Source organism: Salarias fasciatus, chromosome 12 (assembly GCF_902148845.1).
Source record: "Salarias fasciatus chromosome 12, fSalaFa1.1, whole genome shotgun sequence".
Lineage (NCBI taxonomy): Eukaryota > Metazoa > Chordata > Actinopteri > Blenniiformes > Blenniidae > Salarias > Salarias fasciatus.
In genome coordinates, this window is record NC_043756.1 from 15808132 (window position 1) to 15829873 (window position 21742).

The following is a 21742-nucleotide window of genomic DNA, read 5'->3' on the forward strand; positions in this document are numbered from 1 at the left end:
TACAGAGTTGAAGATGTGTGTAAATATTGATCAGTTTAAAAATGTATAAAAATAGAATATAGAGTGTCAACTTGATAAATGATGGCTATTATGTAGATTGTAAATATGTGTGTGAAGATGATACTTTGTGTTTTTGAATGCTGACTGTAATTGACTGACAGATCATTTATCAGTGTGTTTATGTCTGACAAAAGGGCAGGTATCATAATATTTTCTTCTTCATCCTCTTTTTCAATCGTGCACTGCGATGTGTTCAGGTCTATTTTTGCTTTGTTTTGATCTGAGGCTGTGCACAGCAATGTGCCAAAGAAATAAAAATTTCAAGATTATTATGACAGTATTTTACAGTCCAGCCTACTCAAGATGAAATTAGACTGGTATGTGCTGAACTAAAAAGTGTTTGACTCTCCTGATGCAGACAATCTGATGTGAAACCCAGATTGCTTTTGGTATTGCTTTGTCCGACCTTCGTGTTGGGTCTTGAACGCCTCTTGACCTGTGCGGTTTCCCGGGCAACAAACAACAAACGAGCCGAAGATCGAATAATACAATAACAAGAGGCGCATGAGGACAAAGATACACAAACACACGCACAAAAATAGGTAAGAATGAAAGAGAAATACAGTTAGCTTTGGACGGTCTTCTTTCCTTCTCTTTGTGAAATGAACGTCTGTTTATTTTGTTCTGAAAAGTTAAAGAGTGGCGGACTGGGAGCGAAGTGAACCTCCGTGCCCACCATGAGCGAGGTGTGTGTCCGGGTGGCGGTCCGCGTCCGACCCCTCCTCCCCAGGGAGGTGCTGCACCACCACAGGGTCTGCGTCCGGGTGGTGCCCGGCTCCGCGCAGCTCATGCTCGGCTCTGACCGCCTCTTCTCCTTCGACCACGCGTTTGGGCCGGCGGCCAGCCAGGACGACGTGTACGAGTCGTGCGTCCAGCACCTGGTGAAGGCTGCGGTGGACGGATACAACGCCACCGTCTTCTGTTACGGCCAGACGGGCTCCGGCAAGACGTACACGCTGGGGGGGAGGAATCCAGGTAACAGGTGGCCAAATCCTGAGAAATAAGAAGTTAATGAGAATAGGAAGTTCCATGGTGGTGTGATACATCACATGCACTAAGGATTTAACTTAAAAGGTGTTGCTAATGTTGGATTGTTGTAAAGTTATATTTCTCTTTCTTCTTAAACTTGTGTCAGATGAAGAGGGAGGACTCATTGACCGAATAGCCCGGGATCTGTTTGTGTTGGTGGAGGACAAGACAAAGAGTGACGATGCTGAGAAGGTCACAGTTCATGTCTCGTACATGGAGCTGTATAAGGACGAACTCCGAGACTTGCTGGAGCTCCCCACCATTCACAAAGAGCTTTTCATCAGAGAGGATGAGAGAGGAAACACAGGTGATGAACGTCCCTGGATAAATATCTTTTTGGTTTCTTTTTACATTATAAAGTGGATAGGATAAAATAAGCCAAAAATACACACTTTTCACATCTGAAAGAATCACAATACTTGCATTATTATTCTTTCTATATTGTCATCATCATTATCATCATCATCATCATCATCATTATTATTATTATTATTATTATTATTATTATTATTATTATTATTATTATTATTATTTTGGGGGGTTGGGCTGAACAAATGGGCAGCAAAAATAATAAAAGAGGACATATGGGTAGTATATACAAAACAATGCTCAGCAACAAAAAAGTATTGTACACAGTTCTCATAAGGATGATGATGATGAGCAGTGCTGATTATCCAGTTTGATGGCAGCAGGAAGGAAAGACCTCCGGTATCTCTCCCTCACACATTTTGTGTGACGCAGCCTGGAGGAGCTCTGCAGCATTGTTATTGTGTCCTGCGTGGGGTGTGAGTCGTTGTCCATCATGGATGACAGCTTAGCCATCATCCTTCTGTCTCTGAATGCCTCCACTGAGTCGAGGGGGGACCCCAGGCCTGAGCCGGAATATCTTATTAGACTTCAAGTCTCTTTCTGTCAGCAGATGACATGCTGCTGCCCGAGCAGACCACTCCGTACGAGATGCCTAACCCTAATCATCTTTAGATTAGATGTCCTTCAGAGAGAGTAATATATTAATTCTGTGAATAAAAGTTGCGTTGTGTGATTTTGTGTGTGTTTTCAGTGGTGGCTGGAGCCATGGAGGTGGTCGTCACCTCAGCAGAGGAGCTGTTCAGTGTTCTGGAGATGGGAAATGCTGTGCGTCACACTGCTGCCACGGGAATGAACGAGCACTCCAGTCGCTCTCATGCCATCCTCACCCTGCAGGTCACTGTGTCTCGCCCCACCAGCAGCTCAGCGTTAACGTCCTTCCGCACCTCCAAACTCTGTCTTGTTGATCTGGCGGGCTCAGAACGTGCTAAGAAGACCGGAATCACTGGCATGAGACTGAAAGAGTCTGCTCATATCAACAAAGACTTGCTCGCACTGGGAAACGTTATCCGCGCTCTCTCTGACCAGAGCAGGAACCGACGTGGTAACTCCGCCGTAGGCCCATACATTCCATACCGCGACTCCAAGCTCACTCGCTTCCTCCGTGATTCCCTGGGCGGCACTGCTCACACACTGATGGTGGCATGTGTCAACCCCTCAAACCGTTTTGTTGCTGAGACTCTGAGCGTGCTGCAGTTTGCGTCCAAAGCTCGTAACATTCAAAACTGCCCCGGACAGACGGAGATCAAATCCCATTCGACAACCTGGCACCCCCACGAGGCTCGCTTGGGAGAGCTGGAGTATGAATTACAGACACTAAGAGAGCTGCTGAAAGAAAAGCAGAGGAAGGTTGAGTTGGAGAAGGAAAAGAATGCTGAAAATGGGGAAAGTTTCAAACAGTCCAGTCTGCTGGATGTATCTGAACCAGATAAGGTGATGATCCAGGAGGAGCTGTCACAGTACCGCCTCTTAGCACATGAAGGTGCACTTCTGCTTGCAGAGATCTGTGGCTCCTCTACAAGTCAGTCTGTTAGACAGCGGGTGCAAAACTGGCAGGAGAGACTGACAGCTGTATCTCACTCACATGAAACTGTTAAAGGTTGTCTGGAGAGGTCTGGGGCCCAGTATGACTATCTGACCATAATTAAACGCAAAGAAGAACTCAGCAAATACCAGGTATTTGTATTTTTTAATATATTCAATTCTGGTCAAGAAGTTTTATTTCGTATTTCCATGTTTTAACAACTTTGAGCCTAGAAAGGGGTCATGTCATAATTTCATCATTCAGTAGCTTTATATGATCAGTGCCATTCAACCATTACCATGTACATTAGAATGCAGTCAAAGGACAATATGACCTGAACAGGACACAAAGGAGTATCTGCTGTTTAACCTTCAGATTAGATGAGGACCCACTCTGCTAACTGACCCACTGCAGCCCTATATCCCTAGATCAATATATCCAGTGGCCTACACCTGTTACATTATGGAAATAAAGGTAACAGTTGTAGCTCCTTCCTGCTGTGACCAATCTTACTGCTGGTTTCCTCAGGAGGCTTTACACAGAGAAAAACAGCTGTCGGAGCAGAAAGATGCAGAACTGAGACAGGCACTGCGACAAGTTGAGGAACTTGTTCAGGAGAGAAAAGCGTACCTTAAAGCCTCAGAGGAATACAGGAAGCAAATCCGTCTCCAGGTGAGGATAACACCAGTGATTAGAGCAGAAACAACATCATCAAAATTTAATCAAACCTTTTTTTTTTCTTTTAAAACAACACTTTACAGCTGTATCAGAATGACTCAACGTTGCTGTTGGTTTCTTATTAACCATTACGCTGTGTGCCTGTATGTTGTCCTCAGACAGAACAACTGGTGACCCAGCAGATTCTAATTGGTTGCCTTCGCAGTGGTCGTATGACCTTTGACGGGAAATCTTCAGGCACAACAGTGGCAGCAGATGCTTTCGGGTACTCTGAGAATCGACCTAACAGCGTTCCAGACACAACAGACTGCATACACAGACCTCCAAGGAAGGTGCTCAGATGAACCAAAATGCTTTATGTCTGTTGATGAGTTTTCTTTTGACAATTCAAATGTCTGAAATCCTTAACAATGTTCAAGGCTGATTGTTACATTTCACTGTATCACACTGATTTATACGTGCATCACACTCTTTTGTTCATGACTGTGCATGTTTTTTGTCTGAATGCCTTTGTCTTTGTAGATCCACTCCAGCCCACCGGCCTATTCCCTGGAGAGAGTGATGGCAGGTTTTAAGATGCGTGGCCATCTCCTGCTGGCTGAGGTCGAAGAAAAGGAGGAAGTGTTCTGTCCATTTATACGACAGCAGGCCGAGAGCAAAGACGGGATTCCAGAGATCGAGGAGGATGAGGAAGAGAATGATGTTCGCATGAGCGCGACAGGATTTAGGTGAGATTTTGGGTAATCCTGATCTCCTGGGCCTTTCTCTGACCAACCCGCTGTAATTAAGTTGAAATATAATTTGTCAGTAACTTGTAAGACCTTTGTTAACCTGCTGCAACAAGTAAATCCATTCAAACAAATATTATTTAAAAAAAAAAAGTAAACTTATGTAAGGATGAGTTGGGCAATAGGTGCTACACTGAAGTGTACCAATTAACAACTCAGCTCAAAGCAAGAATATCAAGTCCAGGTTTGAGGCTTTTCAGTGCAGAGTTTGCATGTTCTATTTGTGTCCTTGTCAGTTTTCTACATACACAGTGGTTTCCTTCTAAGGTTAATTGTTGACAGTTGATTGTGTGTTTTTCTGTATTAGACATGTAATTGACCAGCAGCCTGTTTTCAGGGTGTAGCCTTCCCCTCGAATCAGCTTGGATGATGGCATTAAAATGAGTGGATGAGTTGTGCCAGGATTAGACAAAGGTCAAAGGTCAAAGGTCAAATTTATTTATATAGCACATTTAAAACACAGTAGCCACTGCCCAAAGTGCTGCACAAATTTTAAACAAGCATTAAAATATAACATACAAGAAGGAAAGAAAGGAAAAGAAAACTATTTAAAAAAAATATAAGGCACACTGTCTGGTTCAGGTTGTGTTGAAGGCCAATGTGAAAAGATGGGTTTTAAGCTGTGATTTAAAAATTTCAATCGAGGGGGCAGACCTGATGTTCAGAGGGAGACGGTTCCAAAGCTGTGGTCCCGCGACTGCAAAGGCTCTGTCGCCTCTGCTCTTACACCTGGAGCGAGGGCATACTAGAAGTCGCTGGTCACACGACCTCAGAGCTCTGGCAGGTGTATACAAACATAACATTTCTGTCAAATACAAGGGCGCTAGGCCATTTAGAGATTTAAAGACAAGCAGCAAGATTTTAAATTGGACTCTGAAACAGACAGGGAGCCAATGAAGAGACTGCAGCACAGGAGTGATATGCTCAACACGACCAGCTGTCTTTTGCTCAGAGCTTACAACATCCCTGCCCGACAGTTTTTCCAACAGTGATATTTAATGTACCAACAGGTGGCAAGTTGAGGGAAAGAAATTCAACAGCAGAACTATTTAAGGGTCAATTTAATTTTGCATTGCTTCTTTCTACTTCATTGTTTTTGTTTTCTCTATGTCCACAATTGCACTAGAAAAATGCCACTGACAGCAGTGACTTTTTTATGTAACTTTAATATTGATATTAAAATTATTGCTTTTACTCTCACTCCTTAAATAAACTGAAATGCATGTGGCATGTAAAATGGAAGAAATTCATATTCAAGGAAGGAAAACAGCAGCTGATATTGAAGCTTGAAATGTAACTGAACCTTGTTTCAATAAGCGTTTTTAAAGTAATCACTCTGATACGTTTGTGCTGTCCCTGGGAAAGGGGCTGCTGATCCACTGTGGCTGAAGATGTGATTCACGTGGCTTCAGCAGTAATATTTTTTATTCTCACACTGAGAAATTCCTTTGAACTAATCTGTCTAATTAGATTTCATGATGTTACTGCAGGCATTCTTTAAACCGAACATGGACCAGCCAGCAGACCAGATCAGCTCACAATGTAGAAATCACTGAAGAAGATCAAGCATGTGATGGAAACCGAGTAATTCATCAGCCTCCTCAAGCTTCAGGTGCCCCTCATTAGCCATTCCTCATGCAGCTGATTTCCTGCTTCAAAGCTCTTGTGCGACACTGAGGAGGTGTCTTTCTTCTCTCACTGTCTGTGGCCTTTTCTTCCCAGGCATCAAGGACAACCAGGCTTCTCAAAACCAAACGAAGAAAGCGAGAGCACAAGCCAGTGCCATCCGCAGACGAATTCAGGATTTGTCAGTCAATATGCGTATGAAGGACGAGCTCATCAAAGAATTAGACAAAACTGGTGTGTTTACATGATTACATAAAGTGTATCCATTTATACATAGCAATACGATTCTTTGATTTGTTTTATGTATCAGAGGAAGTCGGATGCATTTTATGCAAGCCACTGTCAGAACTAAAAGTTTTCAAGCTTCACATGTTTGATTTTTTGGGGAATTCAAAAATCAAAATAACAATAAGTTTAATAGTAAGTTCAGATTGCTTATCAGTGTTGCTGTCGTGTTTGTCTGTCGTGACAAACTGAGGCAACTACTGTTGGCTGTCTTTCAATACCAAAGATGGATCCTCCATTTCACCCGGTCCATGTGTCAAAGTGTCCTTCTGCAATGGCACTACAGTGCGATAAAAGTTGAATCTATCCATTAAAGTCGTAGTCAATTCAATTCAATTCAATTTAGCTTTATTTATAGAACGGCAAATACAACATAGTCATTTGTAGATTACTTCTGAGGGTAGTCAAGCCAAAATGCTGTTACGAATGACAATAGACCTCCATTTCTGTTCAACATGAATGGAGTCAGTACAAGTGTGAGGCTGAGTCGATCATTAGCCAATGTGTGCATTCATGGAAGAAGTCATGGTTCTCAAGTTTACATCAAGGTCACATTCACTATGATGTTGCACCTGGATGCTTTTACCCTTTAAAGTCTCAATGGATCAAGAGAAGGGGTGAAAATACAATTTCATCAAGTTGTATTGCTCAATCCTTTAGACTTTAAATCAGTTCATACTACATCCTTTCCCAAATCATCTCTCTTATGAATTCCAACAATGTTTTTGACAACTTTCAGTCCACTAACAGAGCTTTTCGCAGCACAGAGACAGCACTTGTCAAAGTCACAAATGGCCTGCTGCTCACTGCTTCGCTCCTTGTCACTAACAGAACCTTCTCAATCACACTAGGTGACTGCTCATCCTCAACCACTCGGTTGACCTGTGAGGTGCCGCAGGGCTCAGTTCTTGGGCCACTTCTCTTCTCCATCTCTTTACTGCCCCTGGCCCAGATCATAACAACTCACGGTGTAAATTATGCTGATGACGCACAATTATACATGCTCTCAGAACCTACAGATCCAAGCAGTTTCAGCTCTCTTGAATCTTTTCTCGCCTCAATCAAGATGTCTCAAAACTTTCTCAAGCTCAAATGTCTGCTTTCATTTAACAGACAAGCAAACTGAAGCAGTGTACAGAAAAGAAAGTCTCTTTAGTGATGATCGAGAAGCTGGTTTGTTGGCAAGACTTTCCATGAAGAGCCAGCAGATCCGAAAGGAGATGTACCACAGCCTGCAGCACATGATGCTGCAGAAAGCACAACTTCAAACCAGCCTCGGGCAGCAAAGGCAGATGAGTGACGACGACAAAGACCTCTACTCCAACGGGGTTAGTTCTTTTAAAATCCTTCTTAAAATGAGTAAAGTGAAACATGAAGGCAGAGTAAAGAAAGTTCGGCTGTGTCACAAATGCCAAATTTGGTCAGAGATTTTCTTTTTTTTTAATTATTAAATTGAGGATTGCACACAAATGTTTCTCTAAGCTACAAGACCAATTTAACTCAAAAATGAATACAAATCAGTCTCCCACAGAAGACAGCTGCTATAGAGTTATTGGAGAATTCAGAACTGGAAAAAAATAAGAAGCAGCTCTCTGTATGGGTAAGTTATTTGTTTCTACTAAAACTCATTTGTGTTTCTGTTGGCAGGAGTGTGTAAAATATGGATGTGAATCATCTCAAAAAGAAGAGTTGAAAGAAAAGGTAAAAGATTGTTTCACACAGTGTGTATCTTCCTCCTTATCTCCTGTCTTTATTCTCTTCTTTGATTCTTCCTCTTCGTTTGACCTTCATGTTGACCCTGTAGCTGCCTGAGCGGAGTTGGCTGGAGGAAGAGGAGGAGGAGATTCTCCAGAAAAGAATTGAGCTACAGCAACTGGAAGAGGAGCTGAGAAAGAGAGAGGAGGTACTGCAACGCAGGGAGGCCTGTCTGCAACAGAAAAGCAAACTGGAAATGAAAATGCTCCGCTCCAGTCAGGTCAGTCCGAGTTGTTTATTATCCAAAAAAATTTGATGTTTAATGAAGTTGAACTGATGTTTGTTTGTAATATTCTATTTTTCAGGCTCTGACTCAGGACTTTTCGCGTGTGTCGATGCAGTTGGAGTCTCTGGAGCAGCAGCTTCAGAGAGGCAGAGAAGGAGTTACCGTCCAGGAACTGGAGAAAGAGAGAGACTTGCTGAAAAAGCAAAGAGACAAGCTGGACGATCAGTTGAGGGACAATAGAGTGCTATCTACAGAGGTCAGAAAAAGATGGACATTTGTGTATAATTAACTTATAGTGATTAATCTTTTGCTTTTATATACCTTCTGTTTCACTGAAAACGAGTGTGTCTTCATGTAGGAGGAGTACTGCCTCCATCAGCTGGAGGAGGCTATAGAAGCTCTCGATACTGCAGTTGAATTTAAAAACAACTCCATCCGGGAAAAAGAGAGGAAACTGCTGGTGACAGAGTCGGAGTCGCATCAGTCACAAAGTGTTGAACCCGCTCAACTCAGTGTTGTGATCAGGAAGCTGCGGGAGCTCTCACAACCTGAGGCTCTGGAGCTGCTCATCAAATACTTCAACAAGGTCAGATGAAGTGAATACACACTTTGGAAAAAAAGGGAACTCTAAGCTCTATAATTGAAGTGTATCTTCTCTTCTTATACTTTCTTTCTATACTTCCTTCACATGCCAGCTGCACAGTGCCTTGCCAAAAAGCATGTATTCATCCATCGAGCCATCTAAAGCCACTTGTATCATTTGAGATTGCAGGAGGCTGACACTCATGCGATACTAGGAAAAAGGCAACGTACATCCTGGATGGATTTCCAGTGGGTTTAATACATGCCGACTTATTTTGGAAAAGGATTTTTCTCAATGTAAAATGAAAAGAAAAGCACAACATATCTTTTTTTTCTGTTCTGGATAAGAGTTCTGTTTTTATTTTTGTTTGTACACTTCTGCTTTTACTCCTCCAGGCATAATGGCTGGATAATATTACAATATTACAATAGAACCACTTTATTTCTGCTTTTTAATACTTTCCCGGTGGGCCCACTATTTTTCAGGATTATGCTTCTTAATCCAATTTAGAATTTTATTAACTTCACTCCAGGACCTGTTTGGCAAATGAGAAACTTAGAATTTTTTTAATTTTTTATTTTTGCTCTTTACTTTGGACCTGTGGGACATCTATCTTCTCTGCTCATAATATTCAGATTAAAGTTGTAGAAATCTATAAGCTATCCCATCTAAGGTAGGATCTGGAACTGGGTAGGAAGATGGATCCTACTTACAGTGCTCTTAAACCACATTAAAGCCCTTTATCTGACTATGATTCAGCTTATGCTTTGTGTCATGTTGATTTTTTTTTTTTGATTTAATGATGAACTTCACAAGATTTTTCACTATATACTCTGAAATCTGGTCAATCTAAATGCAGTTGCCACTTATTTCTGACGATTTTTCATCAAAAGGACAAAGAATTTCCTACGATGCTGAAAGCCTCTCTGTGACCCCCAGATTTTTTCTGCTGTGCCGGTCAGGTTGTCTGTCTTCGAGAGACCGAGTGTCACTTGCGTCTGCGTTGTGAGGAGTTGGAGCTCCATGCCAGAGAGCAAGAAGAAGTCCTCAGAGAGATGGAGACCACCATGCGACGTCTGACCCTGGATACAGACCGCAGGTTCACTCAGCAGCACAGAGATCACCTGAACACCGTCCAGCTGCTGCTGCAGAAACTCACCGGTGAGGAAATCAGTGGACAAACAATTTAAGGGTGAAATGTTTTATTTTAACCCCAAGTTGATAGGATTTAGTTTTGATTCCCTTTGCCTTTTTGTGTTTAGAGGGTGTTTCAGAAGAGGCACAGCAGGCTATGCAAGACAGGCTGCAGCAACTGGAGAAAGAGCTGTTTTTCTACAAAAGCTCCAGCCGGCAGCTGAAAAAGAAACTCAGAGAGATCGTCAGTGATGCTTCACACTCTGACAGTCAGTCCGCACAAACACTTGAGCGCAGACAAATGCAGTCAAAACGTGGAAGCACAAATGTTCCCAAGTCCCCAACCGATGAGGCGCTGGCAAAAACACATGTTGCAACAACACACACAAAAGTACAAGCTGAACAGACAGACTATGACACACATAAAAGCAAGCATGCGCAACACACACAGCCCCTTTTCCTTTCTGCAGCGTTCGGAAGAACCAGAGTGTCTGAAGGTAGCCAGATAGAGTCAGAATCTCCGGGGAGGAGTGTAGGAGGTCGTCAAGGGGAAAGCGTGGCGATGACACCAGTTCGCTTGAGTCGCAGAGAGCTGAGACTGATTTCAGCTCCTGAGCTGCAGCTCACCAGTTCAGGCACGAGGAGGCCACAGTCGATTGTGGACTCCAGTACAGAGACAATAGTTGAGGACTCCATAGAGGTACCCAGAAATATATGATATTGCTTCATAGGTAATACTCATGCGTCATGTGGCAAGAGAACTGACAATGGCAGATGTGAGATATCCCTTGAACATGGATGAAAAGGTGTTCATTTCTTCTAAAAGCTTATATTAAAATACTTACTATTGCTCTTTGTTATTTCAAAAACTTCAGGTGTGTAGCCTATAAAATAGTTTCCTGTAACAGAGTGTTGACAAAAAAGCTACAACATCAGCCTCACTTGGAAAACTTCCTCTGACATTTCATTCATGTTGACATAAAATCACACAGGACCCCACCCGGTGAACAACTGATGCATCACAAGCAAGTTTAAAACTTCAGCAGGCCATCCTGACCACGTCTAAATGCCTAAATTATTTGTTTTGATTTGCTGATGTGAACATTCTCCTGTGGTTTATGAAATAGTCCTTTTGAATAGTCTGTCTTTCCTGGCTTCCAAAACATATGTAGTGTCTGCTGATTGCTGTTGTGTTTTGTTGTAAATAAAACTAAGTTGTGGACGTTGGATGTGGCCACCTAAAATGTATGATTACTTTGTAAGAGAACAGAGTGATACTTTTCACTTAGTGGTGTTACATTGATTCATCCTGTCCTGTGCAGACATGGCATTTCACTTTTCTGTGTGACACTCCATAATCTGTGAGTTTTTATTCTGTAACATCAGTCCTAGAAAAGCATTGTTTTATGAAATGTCTTCATTCATTCTATCTTTAAAAGGAGGACATATAGAATAAAATATACAATAAAATGTAGAAACATTATTTAGGCCTTTGACAGCTGTCATTTGACTGTGTTGTGCTTTTTTCCATTGATTTTCACCCTAGTTAAAAGCACTTACAGTATCCATTTGCTGCAACATAGTTTCTAAATCTAACAGTAATGTGAAACCTCTTAGACTTTTTTTTCTGTGTGCACTGAGTAAAATAAACATTCTGGACAATTTACATGGCTGATTGCTTATTATCATTGTAATTTTTCAATATTTTTGAATCTTATCATTGTATAATTTATTAAAACATCTATTACATACAACTAGGTGTATTTTCTTTATTATTTGCACCGTCTTCTCCATCGTGACATCACCTGTCTCCTCTTGGAGGACGAAGAGAACTGATTGCTCAAGATGTGGTGCTTTTACACTTTTTTTATCCCGAAAGATAAACTCTGACTTAATTTTCTTTGAATCTCCTGAGGAGATACATGCAAATGAAAGTATTTATTCATATTTTTCCAGGAATGTTGTTGCGGTCATTGCTTTCCTCTTACAGAATCATAAGAAGACAGTGCTCATTCTTGGCCAGGTGATGACCTGCAATTCTGTTAATGAATTGCTCCAACTCAATCACTGCTGCTCAGTGAAAGCAGCCCACCTGCCCCGGATCAGGTTAGCCATTCAGCGTAAGTTTACGTGGATGATTTACCCCAAAGTGAATCAGTGTTGTAGAATGGAAAACCCAGAGTTAACCCTGAAGTTACCTCAAGAAGAGCAGACCCAGGTTTGCTGTATAAGCCTCAGGTGAATCCTGCCCTTAACCTAAACTAGCTGGGATTGGTTTCAGTGCCCTTTAATGGATTGATGGATGGAAATAATTTTTTTGGTGAATTACTAGATTACTAGATGTGGGTCGGAAATACCATTTTAAAATGAAGTGTACATAAACTAATTTTCCCCACAATTTTGGCATGAATCATAGCTAATCAAATGAAAATACAATGTTTTTTTGTGAGCGCGTGTGCCTTAGGTGTTACTATGTGTGGACTTTGAAACAGTAGTTTGTTCATGTATTTTTTATTTGAACCTGTGATGTGAGTTTTAAATAAAAATCTATCTATCTATCTATCTATCTATCTATCTATCTATCTATCTATCTATCTATCTATCTATCTATCTATCTATCTATCTATCTATCTATCTATCTATCTACTGTATGTATCTATCGTACTACTGGATTAGAACCTGCTGTTCACACCTCTGTGCGTTAGGTGGCGCTGTGAGAGTAAAAGTTGATAATGACAGCTGAGCCTCTCAGAGAAGAAGTGAAGCTGCGCTGGTCGGTGCTGGACTCGGACCTACAGAACAGACCTCCGCTGTAACGAGCAGGTGAAAGTACTCTGCAGGAACTTTTCCCATCAGAAGTGCCTCTTCCAGCACAGCTTTGTGGCAGCACCGAAGCGACACATCAGCGTGAGTCCCTGGATGTGGTTTTGACCGGCGTGTTCGGACTCTTTTACACTTGTTCAGGAGCTAACAGACCCCCGGCTAGGACCTGCTAAGTGATGCTAACCTAGCAGCCTTTCAGTTACAGACACTCTCCAGATTGATTTTAATATTTGTCTCCACGACATGCCTGCTGTGATAAAGCACACACCGACTCTACGGTGTGTTGCTGTAAAAAGAAAAATAAATTCTTGCGGCTGTTGCATTCGAGTTGGGAATTGTGTGTGTGAAGATCCTGCAACTCAATGCTAACTCGCTTTATAACCTTGTTTGAGTGATTATAACTTCATTTTGCTTCTGTCGACGTTTTCCTCAGACAGCAATTTTTTTTAATTTCCGAAATGGCGTCATCTGCAATGATCACCGTCCCCACCACGGCCTCCCGCTTTGCCCTGCTCCAGATCGACTCGGGTTCGGACTCGGACACCTCCGAACCGAGCAAGAGTACGACCAAGACCGGACGGGAGACCTCCGGGAAGCCCCGGCAAGGGAAGGCTGGAGGAGCCGCGGGGAAAGCAGCTCAGAACAATGACAAGAAGAAAGACAAGAAAAAGAAGAAGAAGGAGCAGCAGCAGAGTGAGGCGAATGAGGTGAATGGCTGACATTGTTTGTTGTTCTGATTTTTTGGTTTCACTTCAGCTGAATAGAAATCACTGAAAGCAGGTCACATTCTATTAAACAGGAGTAACTTTCATTTTGCGTGAGTGAAGCTTCAGAATTCCCTATTGCAACAAGCTCTGTTGCTGTTGAGCCCCACAGGAACACAGATATACCAGAAAATAAGTCAGGAGTTGATAACAGGACGTGTACCGGTTGTGAAAGGAAGATGCTGGTAGATTTATGTAGTTGTTAGTTGAATTCATATCATCGGTGCTGAAACGTTCTGCTATGTTAAATCCGCACAGTTTTGTGTGTATATAATCAAGTGTGTCATAAAAACACAGACTCTGCACAAGGTTTTGTCTAATACAATAGTTAATGCTACATTGGTTTCACTCATAAAATGCTTTTCCACCACTTGAGCTCTCCCCAAAGTGCTTTCTACTGTTAATCACATTCACACACCCATGGAGGCAGCCGCCATGCAAGACCCTCAGTCCATCCATTGGTAACGGTTTGGAGTTCACTGTCTTGCTTAAGGACCCTTCAACCTGTGGACAAATAAGGAATTCAACTTGCAGCCTTCCGATTGAGAGACTGCTCGCCATAGCCATCGCTAAAGTAGCTGGGCAAGTTATTATGATATTTTATCTTCTGAGATTATTTAATAGTTGCAAAAGTATATGTTTTAATTTGTGCTCCATGGATGTGCACTACGTGTTTATTGATTCAACAACAGGAACATCATTCTTGTTTTATGTCTGATGTTTCATTTGGGATCTAACAATTGAATATAGAGTAAACTTTTTTATTGCTATCAGCATTAAATTGTCTACAAACGCTATTTTTTTTGCATGGTAGCTTTCTGTAATATGATTGGCAGAAATGACCGTGTCCTCTCTAGATTAAGCACATACGAAAATCATAGTTGACATAGCTCATTATTTTGATGTACAAAGGTGTTTAATGTTTCCAGAAGTATTTTGCAAATAAGGTGAATGAGAGATTGGCTTAAGTGCAGTCTCTCTGACCCCATAACCTCATTGAAATACTAACATTTGGTTTCAGTGTGCCAGCTTGTACGCATCGAACTGTGGACCTGAGATTGTTAGAGTCCAAAGTTTTATATGCAGTAAATTTGTGTAATGACTTCAGTTTTACATTGGCAGACATAATCCAGTGGCATAGGAATAGTTACAAGTGCAAGATATTTTTGTAATCCAGTTGAGCTTGGACTTTGGATTTTACACATTTGTTTGTTTATTTTCAATGGAGAGAGTGCATGAAAATCAAGTTTTACTTATGAAATGGGGGAAAAAGCAGCTTGTTTGACTTTGTTACAACCCAAGGGATTGGTAGCTTCTAAAACACTGCCGGAGGATGCGGCTCAGTCTTGTTGTGTCATCATCAGCAGCTCTAAGGCCGCACTGCAGTGACTTTAAAAACACACCGTGCACATGTTCACACAGGTTTCTGTCAGGTGCTTCAACCTCTTCTCATCATCCAAGACATGCATGTGAGGGTTGATATTTCTGTCAGCTGCTTTCAGCAAAGTACTGACTGAGAATTGGAGTTTGATTTTAGCACCACATCTGTTCACTGCCTCTTGTTGGTGTGTGTATGGGTCAGATACCAAGGGACCATTGTCCTTGAAAAAGCTTAGTGACATTTTCTCCTTGTTTAGATCAGCTAACCAACTGTGGTCTATCCAATTCAAGAAAAAGTGACAATTTGAAGGCTCAGATAAAAAATATTTGCTGATGTCAGATTTTCCAGTGAGTGTGAGTGACCCCGCTCTGGATGAAGATGGATGTGAATATGCGATGGTAATATTGAGGCAATGTTTGAACTCTTCTCTCTCCTTTCATCAGTTGCGCAATCTGGCCTTCAAGAAGATCCCTCAGAAGTCGGCCGCCCCTCCTTGTATGACGCTTTCAGGAATCGCCAGTGAGCTTCTCAACCCCGCAACAGCCGACCACGATATACCTTCAGAGGGGTGGCAGCAGTGGAAGCAGAGAGATGAGCAGGTGAGACAAAAGTGATGAAGGCATAATTAATGTGTCAGCATGTCTAACCTGAATGGTAATCAGAGTCCAGCTAATGCTACATTACTTCAGTTTCTTTCAGTCCAAGCATCAGCAGTAAAGAAGCAATTCAACTACCATCTCTAATGTATTAAACTCCTGCTGATATTTGCAAACAGCTGACCATTCAGCCCAGAAAACAATGTTTAGTGACTGGATTAAATTCCTCATTTTTTTCCTTTGTCTTCCCTCAGATAACCACAGAGCTGTATGAAGCAGACTTGGAAAAGGCACTGATTTTAAGCAAACTTGAGTATGAACAACAAAAACAGGTACATGCACACATCTGCTGGAATGCTGGCCTACCTGTTTGGCTTTTAAGATTTGGGCAAATGCATACTGTATGTGTCCACTCATGTTGGTCTGTAAATAAAAATGGAGCAAAATGAATCCCACTTGAAAATGTATCACCTCAATTCTAGCAGAGAAGACCGTGCTTCACACTTTCTTATTCATAATTGTTGAGTTTTGTCAACCTGTCAACAGTTCATGAAAGGCAGTTGTTTGCTGTCATCCAGCAGAGCAACCCAAACGCATCCTCGCCAAAGTCGCGAGGAGGAAAAGAGGGTGCAGGGAAAAAAGACAAAAAAAAGAATCAGCAGGCAAAAGACAAAAAGACGGTTTCTCTGCAGGACTTCCAGGCTGAAGGCAGTCCAGGTGAGAGACGTTTTTTACTCAAAAATGATTAGAGGAGTAATACAGGATTAAATGCTTTTTTCTTCCAAAAAGTGTTTTTTACTCAGACTGTTTATCAATGCATTTTTTTTTCTTCGCAGAACAATTAAGTAGAAAACAAGAGAAAGAGGTGAGACTCGTACACTCTGTATGGACCTGTAGAAACAAAGTGACCTTATCCAAGTGATGTTTAAAGATACGAGTAGAAACTAGGGAATATCAAAAACTCTTCCTAATGACTGAATGTGACTAATAATGAATCAACTGGGAACCCATTTACTGAACCCAACCAACCTTTAAAGGCTAAGTTAGTTAACCCTTGGTTAAAGTTTGAAAAATCTAAAGAATGTGGTATCCCATAGTCTTATTGGTTCAGGAAGGAAAGCGTCTCAATGCAGGCTGAATTATGTCAATGAGCCTTGGTGTATCTTAAATGATTTTCACTCCATCCTCAGTAATCAGTAACCTGATTCTGTGCAACAAAAAGTAACATGATCTGGACGCATAGAATTGGTCTTTGTTTCATGTGTGGCTGACAGTAACTTCCACCGCTGTGCTCCTGTGACACGTTCCGCCCTTTCTTTCAGGACACCAGAGCGTCTAACTTAGCGTTAGGTATCGGGCAGGAGGAGCGTTTCTTTAACAAACTGGAAGACGATGTGAGTCAGATTATCCAAAGGGAGAAAAGACGTGAGCAGTTCACAAACAGCCACGGACACGAAGTCACCACCTCCACAGAACATGAGCCGGTGAGTCCACACACTCATAACTCGTTGGATTTATCAGGCCTCTTGCATTTTTTCCTTAATTTTTAAAGACACTCTGTGTCTTTCCAAATAACCGAATGTTAAGTTTGTATTCATTTTTAACTGATAGATGAATTATAACAACCAAAAGGTTTGTCCTCTTATTACTGAGCTGTTTTTGTGAAACTATCCTGACTTTCTCTGCTTTCCTCCTTTCAGGACCCCCGAGCAGAACAGCTGAAGTACGAGCTGGAGAAGAAAGATCAAGAGATTGAGAAGCTAAAAAAGACCATCTCTCAGTGGGAGGTCTGTGCCCCCCAGCAGTCAAACAGGCATTCTGTCATTTAACTAGTATTTGAAACTTTACCACTCGACCAGTTATTGAGCCACAGTACACACACACACACACACTTAAATTTTTCCAACCTAATTTCACGCGGTGCTCCAAGATGCACAATCCCCAAAAATAGATCAGCAGGTCTGAAGACGGGGCTCAGATTTCACTCCTGCGTTCTGACACTTTTTATGCCTTACTGATATACGTCTTTTGAAAAATGACTTAATTGTCGTCTCTTCAGGTGAAATATAAAGAAGTGAAAGCGAGAAATTCCCAGCTGCTAAAGATGCTTCAACAGGGAGAGAGTGAGTTGAACATGACACAAGATATCTTCAGTCTGTTAACCTGTATGTTAATGTGCCTTTCTTGATGTTTCTCGTGTCTCTTTCAGTGAAAGATAAAGCAGAAATTCTTCTTCAGGTTGAAGAACTGTTGCATATTAAAGAAGAACTGTCATCACAGGTGAGCGTCTGTGTCAGAGGAGTTCAGAAGTGTCCAATACCGCCACATTTATTCTTCATGTGTTCTTCTTCAGGTATCATTACTACATGGTGCCCTTGAGCAAGAACGGTCTAAAGTTAAAGGGCTTCAGTCAGAACAGCCAAAACATCAGGTGAGAACACAAAACGTGGAGTTTTCCAAGAGATCATCAGAGTTGGTTGAATTGAAGCGCTAAAAGGAAGAAATCTACGTCACTACAGTGGCTTTTTTTTTTTTTAACACCTTTCCATTTTCTGCTATCAAGTTCAGTCGTTTTAAGTATTTTATCAGTTATTCTTCTTCAACAGTCTTGAGATGCTTTTACTGTTTTAGTGACATTCATCTGCTCAGGCTGACGTTCTCACTTTCTCACACACACACACACACACACACAAGTTGTGAAGGATGTCATGGAAGTTGCTTGAGCTTTATTTGGAGCAACTTAGAGTTCAGTGTTTCACTCAATGGCACTTCAACACATGAACAGCGAGACTGGGCGATCCACCACCAGCCTTTTATTTCCTCTTTGAAGGGAGAGTTTTTGCTGCGTTGTTTTGTTGGTCAAGCAAACCTCACATCTTCTTCAGTCAGCAGAAGTGAACTTCATGAACGCCTCGCATGTTGTTTCTTACCTTCTCAGTAAATCAGAAAAATAGAAACTTGGGTGAAATGAGGGAACTTACTGTTGGCAATGCTACACTCTCAGGTGAGAAGTAGGTTCTGTTTTGAGTATTCCTACTTTTTTTTTTGTGAATATTGGTTCAAATAAAGTTTCCACCATGGGTTTGGAGGGACTCCAAATAGAGCCGCTCCTCCGTCGTGTTGACAAGAGCTGGTTGACGTGGGTCAGATCTGATTCGTAAGCCCCCAGGTCGCCTCCCGTTAAAGGTCTACCAGGCTTGCCCTGCTGGAAGAGGCCCCAGAGGCCCCAGAGGCCCTGAACCGACTACAAAGTCACGTCTCTCAGTATATCTGCGTCCGATCTTTGAAGAAGTGATGGAGAGGCAGTGGTCGAAAATGATGTCTGAGCTTCCTGGTCTGGTTGATGACCTGGAACTTCATTTGGATTGAGCAGGAACGAAGACCGAATATCATGCTGCAATAAATGTATCTATTTATAAAGTTCTGTGAAAACCTGTCGAGCTTTCTTGCTTTGAGGAATAGCAGGTGTTTATCTTTGAAACTGTGAATGATCCTACATAAATGTCTGCCCCATGTTTACATTGTTTAAAGTCAATTTTTCAATAAAATGTCAAATTTACACAAAGTAATTTCTTTTTCTGTCTTCTGTTTTCATTTCTACAGGGGAACAAGAAAGGGAAGAAAAACTCTGAGGTGGATCTATGAAGGTGTTGGAAGGAAAATACCTGAATACCTGAAAAGTAAAATTAGTAGAAAAAGTACTGCTATTGACTATCAGGGTTTTCTCTTCTGTTCTGTTTTTAAGCTCGGGCTTCTCCTTGGCCCATAATGCATGACTATAAACTCTAAAAACAAAAACAAAAAAATACAGTACTCTGGAACGTGGCATGTTGTACTGCATACACAACTGAACAGACATTTAAGTTGGAGTCAAGTTGGCCCACCTCGCGGTCGAGTGCCGGTTGGCAGTTCTGTGTGCCTCATCTTTTTCATGGGCTGTTCTGCCAAGATGACAGATGTGAATTGTAACTTTTATTTTTGTTTGTGCTTCACTGTTAAGTATATAAAAGATGTTTTCAGTGAAAGAAGTTCAGTGTCTATTTGATTCCTGTTGCAGAAGAACATCACCTCGGACATGAATGATTATGAGGAAAAAATACTCCTGCTGGGTCAACAAGGTCTAAGTATTGAGAGAACCAGTGCAGTCTTGGAGGGATTGGTTACATGCACAAATAGAGATCAGTGAAATACAACAATGGTAAGAGGGGGTCGGAGTCGGGATGAAGCCTGAGCAGATATGAAGCAGCAGCTGACATGATGAGAAAGCTCATGAGCAAACTGGAATCCTGGAGCTGCCGATGAACACGAAAGCTGATTTGTCAAGTATCTTCAGACGATTTGCCAGAAGATGTAAATACTGCCTTAAATACTTGCAGCAACCATCACATTAACTAACAAAATGACAGCAACGATACTTCTTGAGGAGCTTGGTTACAAGATAGAAATGGTCGGTAAGAAAAGCAGAAATACATGGTGAGTAAAACAGAACCTGTGAAATACAACAAGCTCTCCATTCCTGAGACACTTGACACTTCTAAACGGAGGTTAAGCCCTCTACACCGACTAGCTGAGGAGACAGAAGAATGTGGAAGCCAATGCAAAGCTGATTGCTCAAAGTAACATCAAGTGCAGCAGATACTGAGTTACTATTGCTGTTCTGCGCTGGCCTGAACTCCCTCAGTCACATCTTCAGAATTAGGTTAGCAATCAGCCAGCTTCTCTACAAAATATGACATCAAGCTTTATCCTGGAAACTGATTCATTGATCCTAGCCACACCAGGATCACTGAACCCGGGATGTTCGATTTAGACAAGTGTGATCAGGGCAACATCTGCATGATGGAACAAACAGACAAGTGAGAACAATTTTTACATACAAAGAAAAAAGCATGTTTCAGTGATCACATCAGCTTCTTTGTGTTTGGGCGTACCCACACATTTCTGTCACCAAGTTATTTCTATTTAATACTGTTGGGAAGTAGTCTGTCTTACCGTCTGTCCTCCCTCAGTGTCACATGCAGCTTTGCTTCCTGAAATGTCCCAATTTCCCCCAACATTGTATACTCAATTTAAATACTTATTTTCTTGGACCAAAGCAAATCCCACAATGTTTTAAAAAGATATGTGGAACTAGGGAGGGACATTGTCAGGGACAGAAATGTGATTTGTTTTTAGCTAACAATTATATTTTTTAAACCAAAAAATTTCCTGCTAAAATGACATGCAAAAATTGTGTAATTTTTGTAGATTTACTTGGGGTTCTCAGGTCAGATACTTGCAAATGAATGGAGTTAAAAGTATCAATATGTTTACTTTTACTAGTTTTAAATTAATTTACTTTGTACATTAGTATGGACATTTTTAACAACATACTTTTACCTGTAATTGAGCACAACTGAAGCATATTCTTGCTCTAAAAGTGGATGGACTCAGAAGACACATCAACTCCGAAAGGTTTCAGCCTGTGACACTGGATATTATATGACCAGTGAGCAGTGTTGGGAAAGTTACTTTCACAAAGTAATTATAGTTAGTTGTTCATTCTTTGTTATTTATGAATCAATAGTTACTTTTTCAAAAAAGTAACTAACTAAGATACAGTATTTTAAAAGAAACTAATTACGAGGCAAAGTAAGCACTGCGTTAAAAAATGTGTTTAAATATGTCAAAGGATTTGGATCCCCTCTTAATGGAACTTTATGATCTATGTTCAATTATCTATTATAAAACTGAAGACATTAATGAGTTAATGATTAATGAAAAAAACTGACACTTGACAGAATAAATTACAAATGCTACTTTAAGTTATCCAACTGTTGCTGTGTGATGATATGAGACAACACAATCATATTTGATTTGTAGCAGTAGATAACATTTCTATATTTGGAAAAGAATAATAAAACATAACAGATATATGTCAATAGATGTCCGTACTTCTGTTTAAAAGCTGCGTTTGGATGATTTATGGCTGTATCGCTGTCATGTCACGTGATTCACTTGGTTCGTTCTTTCTGGTTCTAAAGAACCAAGTGGAAAGCTGTGAATTATAGTAACGGAACCATACCTGTTATTGTCAGAAACGGTAACTGCATTGTAATGCTGGAAAAAGTAATTAGATATATT

General features: G+C 41.2%; 2 protein-coding genes across 5 annotated transcripts; both read left to right on the plus strand.

Moving 5' to 3' along the window:
* The first annotated feature begins 737 nt into the window (after window positions 1-737).
* Window positions 738-10804, plus strand: LOC115397760 (kinesin-like protein KIF27). Its single transcript, XM_030104218.1, has 14 exons — window positions 738-1035; window positions 1196-1396; window positions 2150-3132; window positions 3509-3652; window positions 3817-3990; window positions 4181-4386; window positions 5937-6058; window positions 6169-6306; window positions 7471-7685; window positions 8162-8332; window positions 8418-8594; window positions 8697-8924; window positions 9884-10082; window positions 10184-10804. Exons 1-14 carry the CDS (start codon window positions 738-740, stop codon window positions 10771-10773), a joined length of 3846 nt encoding a protein of 1281 aa, XP_029960078.1. The 3' UTR covers window positions 10774-10804.
* A 2029-nt stretch (window positions 10805-12833) lies between these two features.
* gkap1 (G kinase anchoring protein 1) lies at window positions 12834-19638 on the plus strand. 4 transcript variants are annotated; one of them, XM_030104045.1, is made up of 12 exons: window positions 12834-12962; window positions 13312-13585; window positions 15467-15622; window positions 15874-15951; window positions 16198-16331; window positions 16451-16484; window positions 16942-17103; window positions 17320-17406; window positions 17679-17742; window positions 17829-17899; window positions 17973-18050; window positions 19223-19638. In XM_030104045.1, the coding sequence occupies exons 2-12, from the start codon at window positions 13337-13339 to the stop codon at window positions 19262-19264; spliced, it is 1155 nt and encodes a 384-aa protein (XP_029959905.1). In that variant the 5' UTR covers window positions 12834-12962; window positions 13312-13336; the 3' UTR covers window positions 19265-19638. The 4 variants fall into 4 exon arrangements, with proteins under 4 accessions (XP_029959905.1, XP_029959906.1, XP_029959908.1 ...); XM_030104046.1 differs by having other exon boundaries at window positions 16201-16336; window positions 16456-16484; XM_030104048.1 differs by having other exon boundaries at window positions 16201-16331.
* The last annotated feature ends 2104 nt before the right edge of the window (window positions 19639-21742 follow it).

What these genes read in the sequence shown, in the direction of transcription:
- LOC115397760 (XM_030104218.1), top strand. Translation starts at nt 738, where the DNA reads ATGAGCGAGGTGTGTGTCCGGGTGGCGGTCCGCGTCCGACCCCTCCTC. An exon ending in GGAAGCAAATCCGTCTCCAG is followed by an intron (nt 3,653 to 3,816) that starts GTGAGGATAACA and finishes TGTTGTCCTCAG; the next exon opens with ACAGAACAACTGGTGACCCA. An exon ending in TACACAGACCTCCAAGGAAG is followed by an intron (nt 3,991 to 4,180) that starts GTGCTCAGATGA and finishes TTGTCTTTGTAG; the next exon opens with ATCCACTCCAGCCCACCGGC.
- gkap1 (XM_030104045.1), top strand. Translation starts at nt 13,337, where the DNA reads ATGGCGTCATCTGCAATGATCACCGTCCCCACCACGGCCTCCCGCTTT. An exon ending in CCTCCACAGAACATGAGCCG is followed by an intron (nt 17,104 to 17,319) that starts GTGAGTCCACAC and finishes TCCTCCTTTCAG; the next exon opens with GACCCCCGAGCAGAACAGCT. An exon ending in AGACCATCTCTCAGTGGGAG is followed by an intron (nt 17,407 to 17,678) that starts GTCTGTGCCCCC and finishes TCGTCTCTTCAG; the next exon opens with GTGAAATATAAAGAAGTGAA.